The sequence below is a fragment of the Cebus imitator genome, unplaced genomic scaffold, assembly GCF_001604975.1.
Source record: "Cebus imitator isolate Cc_AM_T3 unplaced genomic scaffold, Cebus_imitator-1.0 Scaffold317, whole genome shotgun sequence".
Lineage (NCBI taxonomy): Eukaryota > Metazoa > Chordata > Mammalia > Primates > Cebidae > Cebus > Cebus imitator.
Window position 1 is genome coordinate 198,358 of NW_016107632.1, and position 16,005 is coordinate 214,362.

Here is a 16,005-nt window from a genome sequence, read left to right on the forward strand (position 1 = left end):
CTTAACATACCCATTTAATTTCAATAATTGTATCTTTTACTTCTAAAAATACTATTTAATCCAAATAGGGCTATTCATTTTTTGAGAATCTATTCCTTTATCCTACTTTCAATATTCATTTTTTATTTCTACATGTAATAAAAATACTTATGTTTTATATCAGGTAAGTCCAATATTTGCAGTCTTTCAGACGTAGCTACAGTCTTTAGTTTTTGCATTTTTTCAGGGTAGCTTACTTCCTTGTTTTGTGATTCCTAACTGAGAACCTTGCTTTCCTTGTAACTTCCCCCAAAACATTCTGAAGTCTTGTTTTAAGGACATTCTTCTGAATCAGATTTATGTTAGTTTCTGCCAGGTGCCCGGCAAATTTTTAGTTTTTTCTTTCCATTGTTGCTACCACACATATAATTTCAGCCCCCAAAACAATATGAGCATAGGCTTAAAATAAATTCCCAAAGGAAACATTTATCCCTTATTCTACCTAAAACCAAGGATGAAAAAGACAACAACCTCTACTGTCTTCTTCTACACTCTGAGTTTTATTAACTGTTTATCCACTGAGGATATTACTCTTTGTGGATCCTGACTCTATATGAGGGTCTTCTAATTGTCTTTCTTCCTGTGGGCCTAAGGTCCTATGTATAGTATTTCAGCAGAATAATTATATGCTTTGCCTGTCAGCCTACTTACTGTCCCTCTATAATGCAGGATAGCATTCCCTTGTTTGAACAATAAAGTATACAGTTACCTATTGAAAAAAAACACTGTTTTTCTATACTCTGACATAGAAGACTTCTGATGTCAGATATTGTGGGGTTATTTTCCTACACTGACCAGTTCTCCAACACTAGTTGGGTATCCTACAATTTAACACAACAGTGACATTACCTCCTTGACAAAAGCATCAGACTCCACAAGTTAGAGGCTTAGTCCCATGAGACTGCCCGCTTCAGATGCCAGTTTCAAGGCCAGGCCTCCCGCCTCTGACAGATTTGCTGTAGATCAAGGGTTCCTATGATCCCCTCCTTGGGTTCCATAATTTACTAGAATGGCTTCTGAAACTCTGGGAAACACTTATGCTTACCGGCTTATTACCAAGGATGCAACGTGGAGACCACAGCCAGAGAGAAGAGGTAAGCAGGGCAAAGCATGGGGGTATGGGGCTAGGGGGTACAGAGCTTCCATACCCTCTCTGGGCACACCACCCTCCAGGAACAAGGGTGTTCACCAACCCAGAAGTTCATCAAATCTTGTTATTCAAGAGTGTTTCTAGATCTTGATCTCTGTCTAGCACACCCTCCTGGCTTCTCAGAGGTCCTTGGAACTTTCACTGGGGAAGCTCTAACTAACTCTCCAGTCACTTGGTGTTTCCATCTTGAGGCTCTCTAGGGGCCGTATCTAAGACACCTCATTAGCATAAGCTCAGGTGTGACCCAAAGGGGCTCATATACATCATAAAAGCTGCTCTTCCACTCAGGAAGTTTCAAGGGTTTTAGGAGCTCTGTACCAGGAACCAGGGACGAAGACTAGATTTTTTATAATACCAGGCTCGCCTTTAAACCAGGCTCCCTCCACCAGGGATCATCTCCTCCAAGGGCAAAGGTGACATCCAATTGCTCTTTGCTATCTTTCTGGATTCACTCTGTCATTGTTCCTGGCCTTCGCTTTCTTTACTTGCTTTACGAACCAATCAGTTATGCTTTCAAAACATGTAACACATTTTTTATTCCGGCATTTTTAACATATTCTTTACAGGTTTGTTTTACGTCGCCCCCTAGTCCAAACTTTTTAATCCATGATATTCTTGACAATATTCCTATCTCTTCTCTTTTCCTTATTTCTAACAAGTACATGATATACAGAAGGAACTGAAAAAATGCCAGTTGAAAGAATGAATGATGCAGGTACCTCTGTTTTAAATACTTTCTAATACTTTGCAATAAATTTCAAGTGCGGTTAAAAAAAGTTCTTTCTTTCTAATGCTATAATTTCACTCCTGGAAAGGTGAGCTACAACAATACAGAAGGAAAGCACTTTATGGGCGAAGCTGTTAATTAAGATTTAATTTATATTGATGAAAATTTGGAAACAAGTAAGGTCACGGGAGTGGCCAGGTAATAGACTAATAGTAACTACTGAATATGACGCTCATTAACATCATGTGGCTGACCCAGAAAATGCTTATGAAATAAATGAAAAGCAGAAAATCACATTTAACATGCACTATGACTATAAATAAGACATAATACCCACATGGGGACATGGACCAGAAGCCAACTAGAAAAGACTAATTTATTAGAAAAGCTAGCTTTGCAATCCTTTTTCTGTTTGAAAACTTGCAATGCATATCAACTTTATATGAAGGATGCACGTATCTACTCCTCTGTGATACAACCTGAGAGGCAAATGCCCTTGTTTTTGTTCTGCTGAATAGTTGTGGTCAATTCTTTACTCCTTCCACTGTAGGGAGGGAATTCTGACACACCCCTAACTCAAACTCCTTACTAAAAGGAATCCTATGGGCTCAGCCATACGACTACTTTGGCCACTGAAGGATGTGAGCAACAATGACTCAAGGTTTCCTCCTGTGTATTAGGGCTGCCTCTGCCACCTCTGCCTCACCATGAGAAGACACCATACTGGCCTGCTGAGGGGACAGAAGACACCAGAGGACAGCCAAGTTGCCCCAGTCACCAGCTATCCCATCTGAAGCTGACCACAGACACTCTGTTAAACCAGTAAAAAACAGAACCATCCTGCCGGGCACGGTGGCTCACACCTATAATCCCAGCACTTTGGGAGACAGAGATGGGCAGATCACGAGGTCAGGAGTTTGAGACCATCCTGGCCAACGTGGTCAAATCCCATCTCTACTAAAAAAATATTAAAAAATTGCTGGGTATGGTGGCGTTCGCCTGTAATGCCAGCTACTCAAGACGCTGAGGCAGAATCACTTGAACCTAGAAGGCGGAGGTTGCAGTGAGCCAAGATTATGCCATTATACTCCAGCCTGGGTAACAGAGCGAGACTCTGTCTCAAAAACAAACAAACAAACAGAAGCATCCAACCAGCCTATAAACTCATCAGATAAATAAATGGTTGCTGATTCAGGCCACTATCAGAATAGCTTGTTACGCATTATCTATAGCAGCAGATGACTAATATACCCTGTCGTCTTCCTCTCTCTATGGCCAGGTCCATCCACAGTGTTTGGTACCTAGAGAGTGGTGATGAAGGCTTTTTCTGTCATTTTCCCCACTCTGTGAGGAAGAATAAGACGTTTATGCTTGCATCTCCCCCACTCACCCACCCACACCTGTCATTACACGTGTCATTTTTTAAATACCTACTTCTTCGCACATTTCTCTCCTGAAATGACTTGAAAGCCATAAATGACTTGGAAGCAGGTTAGTTATTCACATCCACATCTACAGCACCTGGCACAGAATGGGCCCTCAATAAATGTTCTTGCTTAAATTGAATGAATTAATTTGGGGAGCTGACATGAACCAAAAGAGCCAGCAGCAGATGGCAAGAAGAATAACCACATAAGCTGGTTCTTCTGCCAGGAGGCTTTAGGCTTTCCAGAAAGCCCAAATAAGGGTGGAAAAAACCCAATGCCCCACAAAGATGAAAAGCATACTCGTTCTGCTCTCCTGTGCCCTTATCTCTGTCACCACATTGCACATAAACCTCCCAGCCATCCATGCCCCTGGGAGGTCCTCTCAGCCCACCTCACCCTACCTCCAGGGATGTGCCAATCTTGACCATACCTTTAGATCAGACACGTCTCTGTAGCACTGCTCGGAGCGGGTGTGGTCTGACAGCTGCACATTCCAGAAGCAGGGGAGTTGGTACACAAGGAAGGGGTTTTGTTTGATGACAGCGTTGAAAATATCCTGAGGGGTGAAAGCCAAAGACACAGTCAAGACAGTCGGGTGGCCCAGCTGCCCATTTTGGCTCTCAAGACACCGCATCCCCTGTGATAGGGCTTCTCTTGAGCCTCCTGCTCTGAACACAGGCTGGCTCACACTGTGGGGCATCTCCCTGGCCTGTTATCTCTAGGAACCAAGCAATAATGTTTGGATAGGTATGGGGGAATGCTCCAGGCCAACTAGAAGCTCCACAGTCCTGCTGGTCTCATAAAGCCCTATCTAATGAGCTCACATGGCAGACATGGGGTGTCCTCCCTACCCTTGTCAACATATGATAAATGGAGTCTCCTTCCCCTCTTGCCTCTAGGCAGAGCCCTGTGCTATCTATTCTGAGCCTCCTAGAGAGGAAACTGCATGATGACAAGTAGACCCACTCATTCAGGGACTGAGACAAATTACAGATCCTCCCTTTCGGCAGCGCTTCCTGGGCCCGCGGTGGACTCAGTGATGGATGCTCCTTGGATTCCTGCAAGCCATGGTGCCCAAGATACATACTCTCCATTTCAAAATCCACCCCTGACTTGTCTAGAGAGGTTTTACCTTTTTTGGGCTCTTCTCCAAGCTCTTGCACCAGGCCATACTTATTAACTAGCTGCTGACAGGTGGCGCCAGGAGGTGAATTATGGGCCTTTGTGGCTGAAGATGGCTGAATAAACAATCCTCACTGGACACGGGCATACAATTGCTAGCTTTGGGGGACAAGGAAGTCACTGTGACCTGACTTGAAATATGAGGACGGTGGACGATTTTCCCCTCAGATTTAAAACAGCTACCTGGGTATTATTTTTTTCTTAAACTCATTCATTATACTGTGTCTAATGTCTGAAAAGGGAAATCAGTTTCTGGCTGCTTGGGAAATACTGAATAATAATACTTTAAAAAATAATAAAGTAATCATGCAGAGTTTCTTGCTCCCTCCGTATTACGAAATTTTGCAGGCATTCAACGACCCAGGAAATTGCATTTTGAACAAAAACATGCAGAGTGAGCCGGCTCTTTGGATGAAAAGAAAAGGGTGAAATGCAGAAAACCCAGAGAAATCATCTTTGTGCCTTCAGACAGCTACCAGTGCCACAGGAAGATGAAATTCAAATGCAGGATCCTGGTAGCGTCAAAGTCAACTGGAGCCCTCTGCCTCTCCTGGGATGTTAAAATGAGGGCTAGGCTTTTTAAAAAATGAGTATTTGTTGGCTGGACACAGAGACTCACGCCTGTAATCCCAGCACTTTGGGAGGCTGAGGTGGGCAGATCATCTGAGGTCAGGAGTTCGAAACGAGCCTGGCCAACATGGAGCAACCCCATCTTTATGAAAAATATAAAAATTACCGGATGTGGAGAATCATTTGAACTCAAGAGGCGGAGGTTGCTGTGAGCCGAGATCACGCCACTGCACCCCAGCCTGGGTGACAGAGCAAGACTCCATCTTAAAATAAAGTAAAATAAAACAAATAAATAAAAATGAGGCTTCGGGGAGTTTCTGAGGCTGCCTGTATAGGAAAGTGGTTTCCAGGCAGTTCATCCTTTCTATTTAAATGCATTTCCCTTGAGTAAAGGGACACTATTACAGCATCTAAGCACAAAGCTTAGATTCAAGGTTAGACTCTATTTGCCTGGGAAACACGCTGTGGCATTCTGGGGTACCAGAGAGCAGGCCCTGTGCACTCCACCTGGCGACGAAGAGGGCACCAATATCTACTTATGAGTCTGCGTCAACAGACTATAAGCTCTGTGAGGGCAGGTGCTGCATCCTTCGTCTGTCTCTGTCATCCTCTTTCTGAGCTTGGCTCCTGGTATACACAGTGCTCAGTGATAGTCTGCAGAATGAGCAAATGAATGAACAAGGGAAGGCACTAAGGAGCTGAGCTGTTGTCTTAGACTGGCAAGTATAAGGCAGCTGTACCAGAGCAGAGAGAGTCACACACTATGTCAACAACAATTCAGACCCATTTACTTTTCAAGTTTCTTTGAGAACCACCACCAGTACACTCAGGAGTAGCTGTACCTTCTAACCTGGGCACTCACCTGGTCAGCTAAGGATGTAGACAGCATGCCCATGAGCTCCCTCTCTGCTGTCAGCCTCCACATCTGCTCCCATTTCATCTTCCGCAGCTTATCCAGAAGTAACAGGATCACCCCTGGGCAAAAGCACACGATAAAAGAGGAAATTTAGAAAAATAAAAAAGTAAGAGGGAGAGCTAGGCACGCCTACGCAGAGCACAGCCACAGCCTCTCGAGGATGACTGTCTTATGCAGACAAGAGGCCTACGCACTGCTGCAGATAAGCCTTCCTTCTAAAAATTCTTCCAGTGAGGCTTCACAGTCTGGGGCACCTGCTTTGGAGATGAATATACTTAGGTTCAAGCCTAGGACCTGCCAGTTACTCGATAGGAGACGTGAAACCATCCCTCTGAGACCTCCTCATTATATGGAGACTGGTAACACAGACCTCCAAGGGCCGTTTGTAAGGATAGGTGAGAGGGGCAGGCAGAGCCTAGTATTGTCTGGAAATGGACAGAGGTGGTGGCAGCAAAACAGTGTGAATGGACTTCATGCCACTCAACTGTACATGTGAACATGGTTAACATGTTCAATTTATGGGGGGGGTGTGTGTGTGTGTGTGTGTGTGTGTGTGTATACAGATATTTTTTTGGGGCGGAGTCTCATTCTGTCACCCAGGCTGGGGTATAGTGGCACAATCTCGGCTCACTGCAACCTCCACCTCCTGGGTTCAAGTGATTCTCCTAATTCAGCCTCCTGAGTAGCTGGGATTACAGGTGCATGCCACCATGCCCGGCTAATTTTGTAGTTTTAGTAGAGACGGGGGTTTCACCATGTTGGTCAGGCTGGTCTGGAACTCCTGACATCGTGATCTGCCTGCCTTGGCCTGTCAAAGTCCTGGGATTCCAGGTGTGTACATTTAGGCTTTGCTGAATGGTTAAGAAGCAACTATCTACCATCAGCTCAGTTAGAGAACGCAGAAAAAGCCCAGAGCACAGAACACAAAAAGCCACGGGAATTTCCCTGCAGGCCACTGCAGTGAATCTGGTGGGGTGGAATTGTAGCACCATGGGCCCTCCAAATCAGTCCTCTTCAGGATGCTCAGCTTGGCATAATGGTCAGTGGCGGAAACTCAAGGCAGATGAAAAATGAACTTAGTTGAAACCAGGTACCTGCATTTCTAAGACTCTAGGAAAGAAACTGATTTCTCTAAATCACATATAAATGTCAACTCTAAGGCTTCTTACTTATTCCAGTAGCACATATTTGGAAAAAAGGTAAATTTACCATTTAGTGAAAGGTGTTTGATTAGGTAGAGTTGAAAAAAATAGTATATATATGGTTATGGGAAGAATGGGATAGCACACAGAGATCTGAACTTGTACGTCTGAAGGACAAATCAGATCTGCTGCATGGCTCCATTGGGCTTTGTCGGGGTTTTTCCACATCCTGTCATCATTTCCCCTAATGCTTCCCGAAATCTCTACAACATAGATTTTGTTATCCTTATTTTATGGGTGAGGAAATTGAGAGGCTGAATCAGACACTTGTCAATTCACAGTTCAAAAGAAGCTATGCCAGATCCAAACTCAGATCTGCCTAATTCCAAAACCTGTGCTCGTTCCACTCAACCACACAGACCAGAGCCCCGGCAATGTCGCTTGGGAGCCACAGGATTCAGGTCAATGCTTCTCTTTTGTTGTCTCTCAGTTTCCACGAGCCTTAAGTGAGGACAATGTTACTTCCCCTACACAACTCAGAAAACTGTCATGCGCTCTTGTGGTAGGCTGGTTTAATCATCACCATCAAAACAACCAGATTTGTAGCATTTGCCAGTTGCCAAGGTGTAAACACTCCCATCGCTGCTAATTTCAAGCTAGCAATGTGATGTCACTGAACAAAACGAGTTGGGGAGGAAGGTACACTGGAAATTGTTCACCACAAATGTATTATCCGATTGTTTTACTCAGATAAACAATCAGGGTAGGGGGTGGCCTAGAAAGAAAAGAAACATTTACAAAGTTACAAAGCAAGAGAATATAGTGATGTAAGTCACTGGTGACTGATTTAAGAAACTAGATTCCCGTCAAGAAGCTGGGCATGGTGGCTCACACCTGTAATCCCAGCAGGAGGATCGCTTGAACCCGGGAGGCAGAGACTGGAGTGAATTGTGCCATTGCATTCCTGCCTGGGCAACAGCATGAGACTGTCTTCAAAAAAAATTTTAAAACGCCAGTTGAGATGGGTGAAAGTAGGGAAGCAAAGTAAGTACAACTCTATTTCCATGAGTTCACACATAGTAGCTACTCAATAAATAATTTTTGGATGGATGAATAAAAGAAATGTAAAAGGCATTTTAAATTTAGAATCTGTAGACTCAGTCATGGCTAACTGGAAGAGAAAACGAAGATGGGGTAGTTGATATTTCAAGACAAGGAGCTCCTTCAACACGGCAATCCCTGTCCAACTTTGGAAGCTGTACCCTAGCTAAGCTCCTGAGACATGAATCAAGATTGGTATATTTATTGCAGCATTGTTTATAATGACAGAAACATAATAAACAGGATAAACCTATCAGCCTCTGGAGACCAAGCTGAGAACTGATGTTTTTAAATGGTGTGAAGTCTTTGGCGAGTGCTAAGTGGCAGATGTGATTTGCCAGGCTGCTTGAAAAGCGGGGTGTCTAAAACAGATGACTCACGCAGAAATGCAGGATCATTCTCCCAGTTTGCCAGTCTTTTCTTTCGTGTGACTTTAATTTTTAACATAATGAACTATTTCAAAACAACAAAAAAGCACAGAAACTAATACAATGAATACCCACCACCTAGATACAATAGATGCGAACACACTGCCACATTTACTATTTTTTTTTTTTTTTTTTTAGACGGAGTTTCACTCATGTTACCCAGGCTGGAGTGCAATGGCGCGATCTCGGCTCACCGCAACCTCCGCCTCCTGGGTTCAGGCAATTCTCCTGCCTCAGCCTCCTGAGTAGCTGGGATTACAGGCACACGCCACCATGCCCAGCAATTTTTTTGTATTTTTAGTAGAGACGGGGTTTCACCATGTTGACCAGGATGGTCTCGATCTCTTGACCTCGTGATCCACCCGTCTCGGCCTCCCAAAGTGCTGGGATTACGGGCTTGAGCCACTGCGCCCGGCCGCCACATTTACTATTAAAAACTTAAAGCATTACAGATAAATGTGAAGTTCATCTCATTTTGCCTCCTCGCTTCCTCAAAGGGAGACAGTATTGTGTGAGGTCTGTGTTTGATTTCTAGGCACGTTTTTACATTTTTATCCGCTATGCATTTAGTAACAATACGTGGTATTTTTAGTGCGTTTTGGATTGCAGATTTCCTGTTCTAACCCGACTTTTCACCCGCTGTTCTATCTTTAAGATTTAATCACATTAGTGTTTCCGATCTTGTTTACTCACTGTAATCACATTACCCATTTCACACATGTAACACAAGTTACTTCTGCATTCCCCTCCTGAAGTATATTTTGGTTGTTTATTATGTTTCTGTTGTTACAAACAATGCTGCAATAAATATCCTAATCTTGATTCATGTCTTAGCTAGGGTACAGCTTCCAAAGTTGGACAGGGATTGCCGTGAAGGGGCTCCTTGTCCTGAAACATCAACTACCCCATCTTCCCTTTCTCTTCCAGTTAGCCATTACTGAGTCCACAGATTCTAAATTTAAAACGCCTTTTATATTTCTTTTATTCATTCATCCAACAATTATTTATTGAGTAGCTACTATGTGTGAATTCATGGAAAAAGAGTAGTACTTACTTTGCTTCCCTAGTTTCACCAATCTCACGGGTGTTTTAAAATTAAAAAAAAAAAAAAATTAAAAATTTTTTTTTCAGCCTGTTGTCCAGGCTGGAGTGCAATGGCACAATTCACTCCAATCTCTGCCTCCCAGGTTCAAGTGATTCTCCTGCCTCAGCCTCTCAAGTAGCTGGGATTACAGGCACCCGCCACCATGCCCGGCTAATTTTTTGTATTTTTAGTAGAGACAGGGTTTCTCTACGTTGGCTAGGCTCGTCTCAAACTCCTGACCTCAGGTGATCCACCCGCCTTGGCTTCCCAAAGTGCTGGGATTACAGGTGTGAGTCACCACACCTGACCCATCTCATGGGCTTTATTCAACACAATAATTCGGCATATATTTGCTGGAGGTGTAGCATTCCATCTTTGCCAGGCCCTTTTGTGTAAACACACATAAGACATGGACACCATTAGGATTCAATGTGATGACTACAAACACTGAGAACAGGTACTGCTTATGAAGAGAGCTCACAGGAGGGAGGCCTAGGTGGCCTGGGCTAGGACTTGGTCAGGCAGCTGGGGAGCTTGTCTGAAAAAACAGCCTGGACAAAGGCGTGGAGGCAGGAGACGCATGACAAGATTGGGCTGCGAATGTACTACGGACATACGGTTTCATTAGCCGGCGTAGGCGAATGCGAGGACAGGAACCTGAACACCTGAGCAGGCAACGAATCACAAGGAGCCTTGCATCTGTGCAACACAGGTGCATTCCAGCCATTTTTATGCCATTTCCTACATAGAAAATGATACTCTTAAAACCCAGTGGACGTTAAGCTGTTTGTGGCTGAAAAGATTGATCCAAGGGTTTCAGAGGCCTCAGGTCCTACCAGTGTCCCCAAGGATGAGGAGATGATTTTGGTGGCACATGTCATCAATGTGTGATGCAGTGGTTGGGAAGCCCTACTGAGGACAACTGGGAGTGCGTAAAGGATGTGGGGAAAGAGAGTGACTGCAACTCAGTATGTTTTAGAAAAGCCAAGGGAGCTGGACGAGGTAGCTCACCCCTGTAATCCCAGAACTTTGGAGGCTGAGGCACGTGCATCACCTGAGGTCAGGAGTTCGAGACCAGCCTGGCCAACATGGCAAAACCCTGTCTCTATTAAAAATACAAAAATGAGCCAGGCATGGTGGAACGTGCCTGTAATCCCAGCTACGTGGGAGGCTGAGGCAGGAGAATCACTTGAACCCAGGAGGTGGAGGCTGCAATGAGTCAAGACTGTGCCACTGCACTCCAGCCTGGGTGACAGACACTCAGAGACTCAGTCTCAAAAAAAAATCCAAGCTAAAATGTTGCTGTCATTTATCCTGTCATTTCACAAGATCAAAGCCCTCCAGTATTTCAGGGTGCTCTACAGAACAAGCTATAACCCCTTGGTTATGGCCAGACCATCTGGTTCTTGACATAATTTTTCTTTTCTTTGAGGAAAACTGACACAATGGCACTCTGCTGTAAAACAACTGCACCCTCTGCCTCTGTGAACTTGATGAGCTGGTACTCAAGCTGTTTTTCCTTTTTGGAATTCCAGGAAGTTTAAAATATACCACTCTCTGTACCCCGAACCAACCAAGAATCAGAATCCAAAGCAAACAAAAGCATTCATGAGCAAACATGTCACAAAGCTTATGAATTTCCCTCTCAACTTCCCCAGTCTCCTCTCATCTCACAACATTCTTAGAAAGAGGGCAGGTCAGACATTACTACTGAGTTTGCATCCATGTGGGAACTGAGGTGCTGAGCACGGAGGTGGCGTTTCCAATGTCACAGTGCTGGCGAGTGCTTCCTGCTGCCCTGTTTATCTTAGAACATTAGAACTAATAAAGACGCTGTGCTTCCTGCCAGCAGAGCCTATAAATGGCTCTTCTTTGTACTTTGACATTTTTAAAGACCATGCTTCCTCTTAAACATGAATGTTGCACGTGTGCTCTGCTCGCACAGGCTCACGTGGGTTCACGGGAGTCAGGGCTCCCAGATACCAAAGCTGGGCCACAGGCAAGCCACCCTTGGCATGCCAAACCAGAGGGGGCTCGATCTGCTCTTGTTGGTTTTTGTGAGAAAGAGTCTTACTCTGTTGCCCAGGCTGGAGTATAGTAGTGGCACAATCTCAGCTCATTGCAGCCTCTGTCTGCTAGGTTTAAGCGATTCTTGTGCCTCAGTCTCCTAACTGGGACCACAGGTGCCCACCACCATGCCTGGCTAATGTTTTTTGTATTTTTAATAGAGAAAGGGTTTCACCATGTTAGCCAGGCTGGTCTCCAATTCCTGAACTCAAGTGATCCACCCACCTTGGCCTCCCAAAGTGCTAGGAACATAGGCGTAAGCCACCACCTCCAGCTGACACTGTCTACTTTTAATCATAGGTCCTGCATTCAGAAGTCATTCCTTCTATAATGCACATGAGATTTTTAATTTGAGCACCTGCTTTGGTTCTATTCATTGGTTAACTGGAGACTTGAAAGTCTTTATAACACAGTCCTTGTTCTCAGGGAAGAAGGCCGGGAAGGGAGACAGGTAATCACAAAAACACAAAGCACTGTGGTAAGTGGCAGGTGGAGAAGAACCATGGGAGCTGGGGTACAGGGAAACTGACTGTGTCCTGAGGGAAGCATTAGGGAAGGGCATCTTGAAATCAATCATGTCTGCACTGAAACTTAAAGATAAAAAGGATACAGAAGTGAGAGACAGGAAGAACAAAGGTCAAACCAGACAGGCTTCTCTCTTTAGGACACTGATTTCAAAGGAATGGACTGCTGAATACCTAGCAAGTACCAAATATTTTTCCCCACAGTTGAACTGCAGACCTCTAAAGGTAATGACCCATTTCCCTCTCTTCTCTCAAGAAAGCAAATTTTCGAAAGGCTGAATAACACTGTCTAGCATGGGCGAAAACATTTGCCTTTGCTCATAAATCTGTAATTAACCACAGGTTATTCCTAAAACAAATATCCTCACATTCTCGGAGTGATACAGCGGAATGAATTCTGGAAACACAGACTTTTTTTTTCTGTAGCTACCCCAGAAGGGGAAGTTAAATTGCATATAAAGAAAAAACTGCAGTGGACTTGGAAAACATACTCCTGGCTCTGAGTCCTGATAATATGATTCTTGAAAAGGCCATGTGTTTCTAAGGCTCACATCCTTATTTATAATATAGTGACAATCCCACATTAACTCCAAGGTGATTCCGAGGAACAAACAAAATGGGGGCCAGGTGTGGTGTCTCATGCCTATAACCCCAATACTCTGGAAGACCAAGGCAGGTGGATGACCTGAGGTCAAGCGTTCAAGACCAGCCTGGCCAACATGGCAAAACCCCATCCCTACCAAATACACAAAAATTAGCAGGACATGGTGGTGGGCACCTGTAATCCCAGCCACTTAGGAGGCTAAGGCAGGAGAATTGCTCGAACCCGGGAGGCGGAGGCTGCAGTGAGCCGAGATGGCGCCACTGCACTCCAGCCTGGGCAACAGAGCGAGACCCCATCTCAAAAACAACAACGATGATGATGATGACATCGACGACAACCTTTAAAGTATCTGGCACAGTGGAAGACTATCATCCATCAGGGCTGCAGTAAAAATTACTAATGGATGATTAATGTCAGCACCTAGTAAATAATTTCTCCCTTTAATCCACTGATTATTCTAATAATCTTCAAAATCCCCTTCTGCGTGGAATGCACCGGACAACTTGAAATATTTGTAATATTTTGAAACGTTTCCAGGCCCAAGTCTTCTCAGTCTTCTGAAAATAGTTGGCTTATGGTGTCACAGCCTACATGCTTCGGAGATCTTGAGGTTATTCCAACTGGCAGCTAAGGGATACATCCACAGGAAGGAAACAAATAATCACAAAGGAAAGAAAATCCACTGTCTGGAAAATTATGTGCATAAATTATATTCTTAAGCAGTTAAGGAGTCTGTTTAGGATGTTAAATATAATCACCATATTGATGTGAGCTTATAAGACTGCCTGTTTCTTCAACGGTTAGAAGTTTGTACCCAGCTTGTAAAAGATTTGAGAAACATTTCCAAGAGAAACGGAAGCCTAATATTGACCTTGCTCCTATGGGGCTCTGGACATATCCTAATTAATGGCTGTAAAGGGCTTTCAAAATATGAAGTGGTACATAAAAGCTTAATAAATGACAGTTACAGAAACTATACGTTTACTAATTAAGGTGCCTAATTATCTCTCACTGAACTTGCATAACTCCCACCGGAATATAAATCATGTGCATGCACGCAAAGCAGAAACAGGGTTTTTAAGTGAGATACTGCTTAACATTATGAAAATGGCTCCATTTGAACTGGAGCCTTTCAAGCTGAAACAACACAGATTTGGCTTTGGAATGCGTGCCCCAAATCAGACTTTTGACACTCCTTTCTGCTGTGAGGAGGGAGGTGGTGCCAAAAAGTCTGACTTTGGCCTCTGCCTGGCATTCGCTGCTGCCTGATCCTCCCATTCCCATCCTTGTTGTCCGGGTCTGGGAGCTTGGAGCAAGCTCTTTGCCCGAGTGCTCGCACAGAGGCAACGTGCCTTAAATTTGACAAGGACTGTCAAGGGAGCTGGCTGGGATACATGTGACCCGTAGGGCTTTTCCTGCAGCTGTTGTGCTGGGAGCACAGAGACCAACGCTAAATAAATGAAGGAATAAATAAATTAAAAATCAAAGGATTGTCTTGTGAACATCTGGCCAAGCGGTAGGGCTTTTCATCTGTGGATCAGAGGGCAGCACTTCCTTTTTCCCAAAGGGAATATGTAGCCATAGCTCAGTAGTCAAGATGGCAGGGAAAGAAAATCAGGTATCTGTGCAGAGAGGAAAGTGAGAATAATGCTTTTTTTTTTTTTTTTTTTCTAAACGAGCTAAATATTATTTTTTGCCAGTGTAATTGCAGAAAAAAGAGAACAAGCTAAAAAGGGTGACAAGGACCATGATATCCACCATTTGTCAAGCAACTGCTGTATACTAGAGAGAAAACAATGAACTTAGATGACGTCTAATTCTCATGATACACTTGCAAGGTAGACGGAATTATCTCCACTTTTCAGATGAAGAAACCAAAGCTTCCATATAGCTAATGTGTGGCAGAATTAATCTCAATCTTTGATTTGTGGTCTGGACCATACCATGTTGCCTCCTGAGGGTGTGTGTGTGCACGTGTATGTGTATGCCTGTCTCTGTGTGTATGTGTGTGTGTGTGTGCGTGTCTATGTACATGCTCATAACTAAATACGGTGAGGCCTTGCTGAATCAGGCGCCTAAAGCCAAAACAAAAGAGGATCTCCTGGAGGAGCAGCAAGTTAATGTTTGAAGGACTCTGAGAAGACCACAGGCCATAACCAGATTGCTTCTGTAAAAACCTGGGAGGATCCCAATCATTACAAAAGGCCAGGAAAACTAGGGCTTCCCTGAGGACAGTCCCGTGTGAAAAGGACGCTGCAGGCCTGGGGTAGGCCTGATTCAAGATTAGTGATAGTGGGTAACTGGAGGGAGCCAAGAAACATTCAACTCAGGACACTGTGTCAGAGCTAACTCATGTCAACTTGCCCTCCTGCATGTTAGGAAGATTCCCTTCTTTCTGCATCTGAAAATCTGCAAGTAATTTCACAGAATGTACATGACTGCTTCTTATAGGAAATAACTCCTTTTTTTTTTTTTTTTTTTGAGACAGTCTGGCTCTGCTAGCCAAGTTGGAATACAATGGCATGATCTCGGCTGACTGCAACCTCTGCTGACTGCAACCTCTGTCGTCTGGGCTCAAGCAATTCTCCTGCCTCAGCCTCCCAAGTAGCTGGGATTACAGCCGTGTGCTACCACACCCAGCTATTTTTTGTATTTTTAGTAGAGATGGGGTTTTACCATGTTGGCCAGGCTGGTCTCGAACTCCTGACTTCAGGTGATCCACTCGCCTCGGCCTCCCAAAGTGCTGGGATTACAGGCATAAGCCACTGCGTCTGGCCGGCAAGAGCTCTTTAAAACTTTTTCAGGCCGGGCGCGGTGGCTCACGCCTGTAATCCCAGCACTTTGGGAGGCCGAGGCGGGTGGATCACGAAGTCAAGAGATCGAGACCAGCCTGGCCAACATGGTAAAACCCCATCTCTACTAAAAATACAAAAAATCAGCTGGGCATGATGGTGCGTGCCTGTAATCCCAGCTACTCAGGAAGCTGAGGCAGGATAATTGCCTGAATCCAGGAGGCGGAGGTTGCGGTGAGCCGAGATCGCGCC

The 16,005-nt window shown here is 44.4% G+C and overlaps 1 protein-coding gene across 2 annotated transcripts in view; it reads right to left on the reverse strand.

Annotated features, from left to right (window-relative positions):
- Positions 1-16,005, reverse strand: part of LARGE1 (LARGE xylosyl- and glucuronyltransferase 1) — a 568,765-nt gene that overhangs the window by 99,554 nt on the left and 453,206 nt on the right. For both annotated transcript variants that reach the window (XM_017504007.2, XM_037729772.1), the window contains 2 exons: positions 5,958-6,070; positions 3,774-3,899 (listed from right to left, as the gene is read on the reverse strand). In XM_017504007.2, the coding sequence (XP_017359496.1) occupies positions 3,774-3,899; positions 5,958-6,070 (239 nt within the window). The remainder of the gene's footprint in view (positions 1-3,773; positions 3,900-5,957; positions 6,071-16,005) is intronic.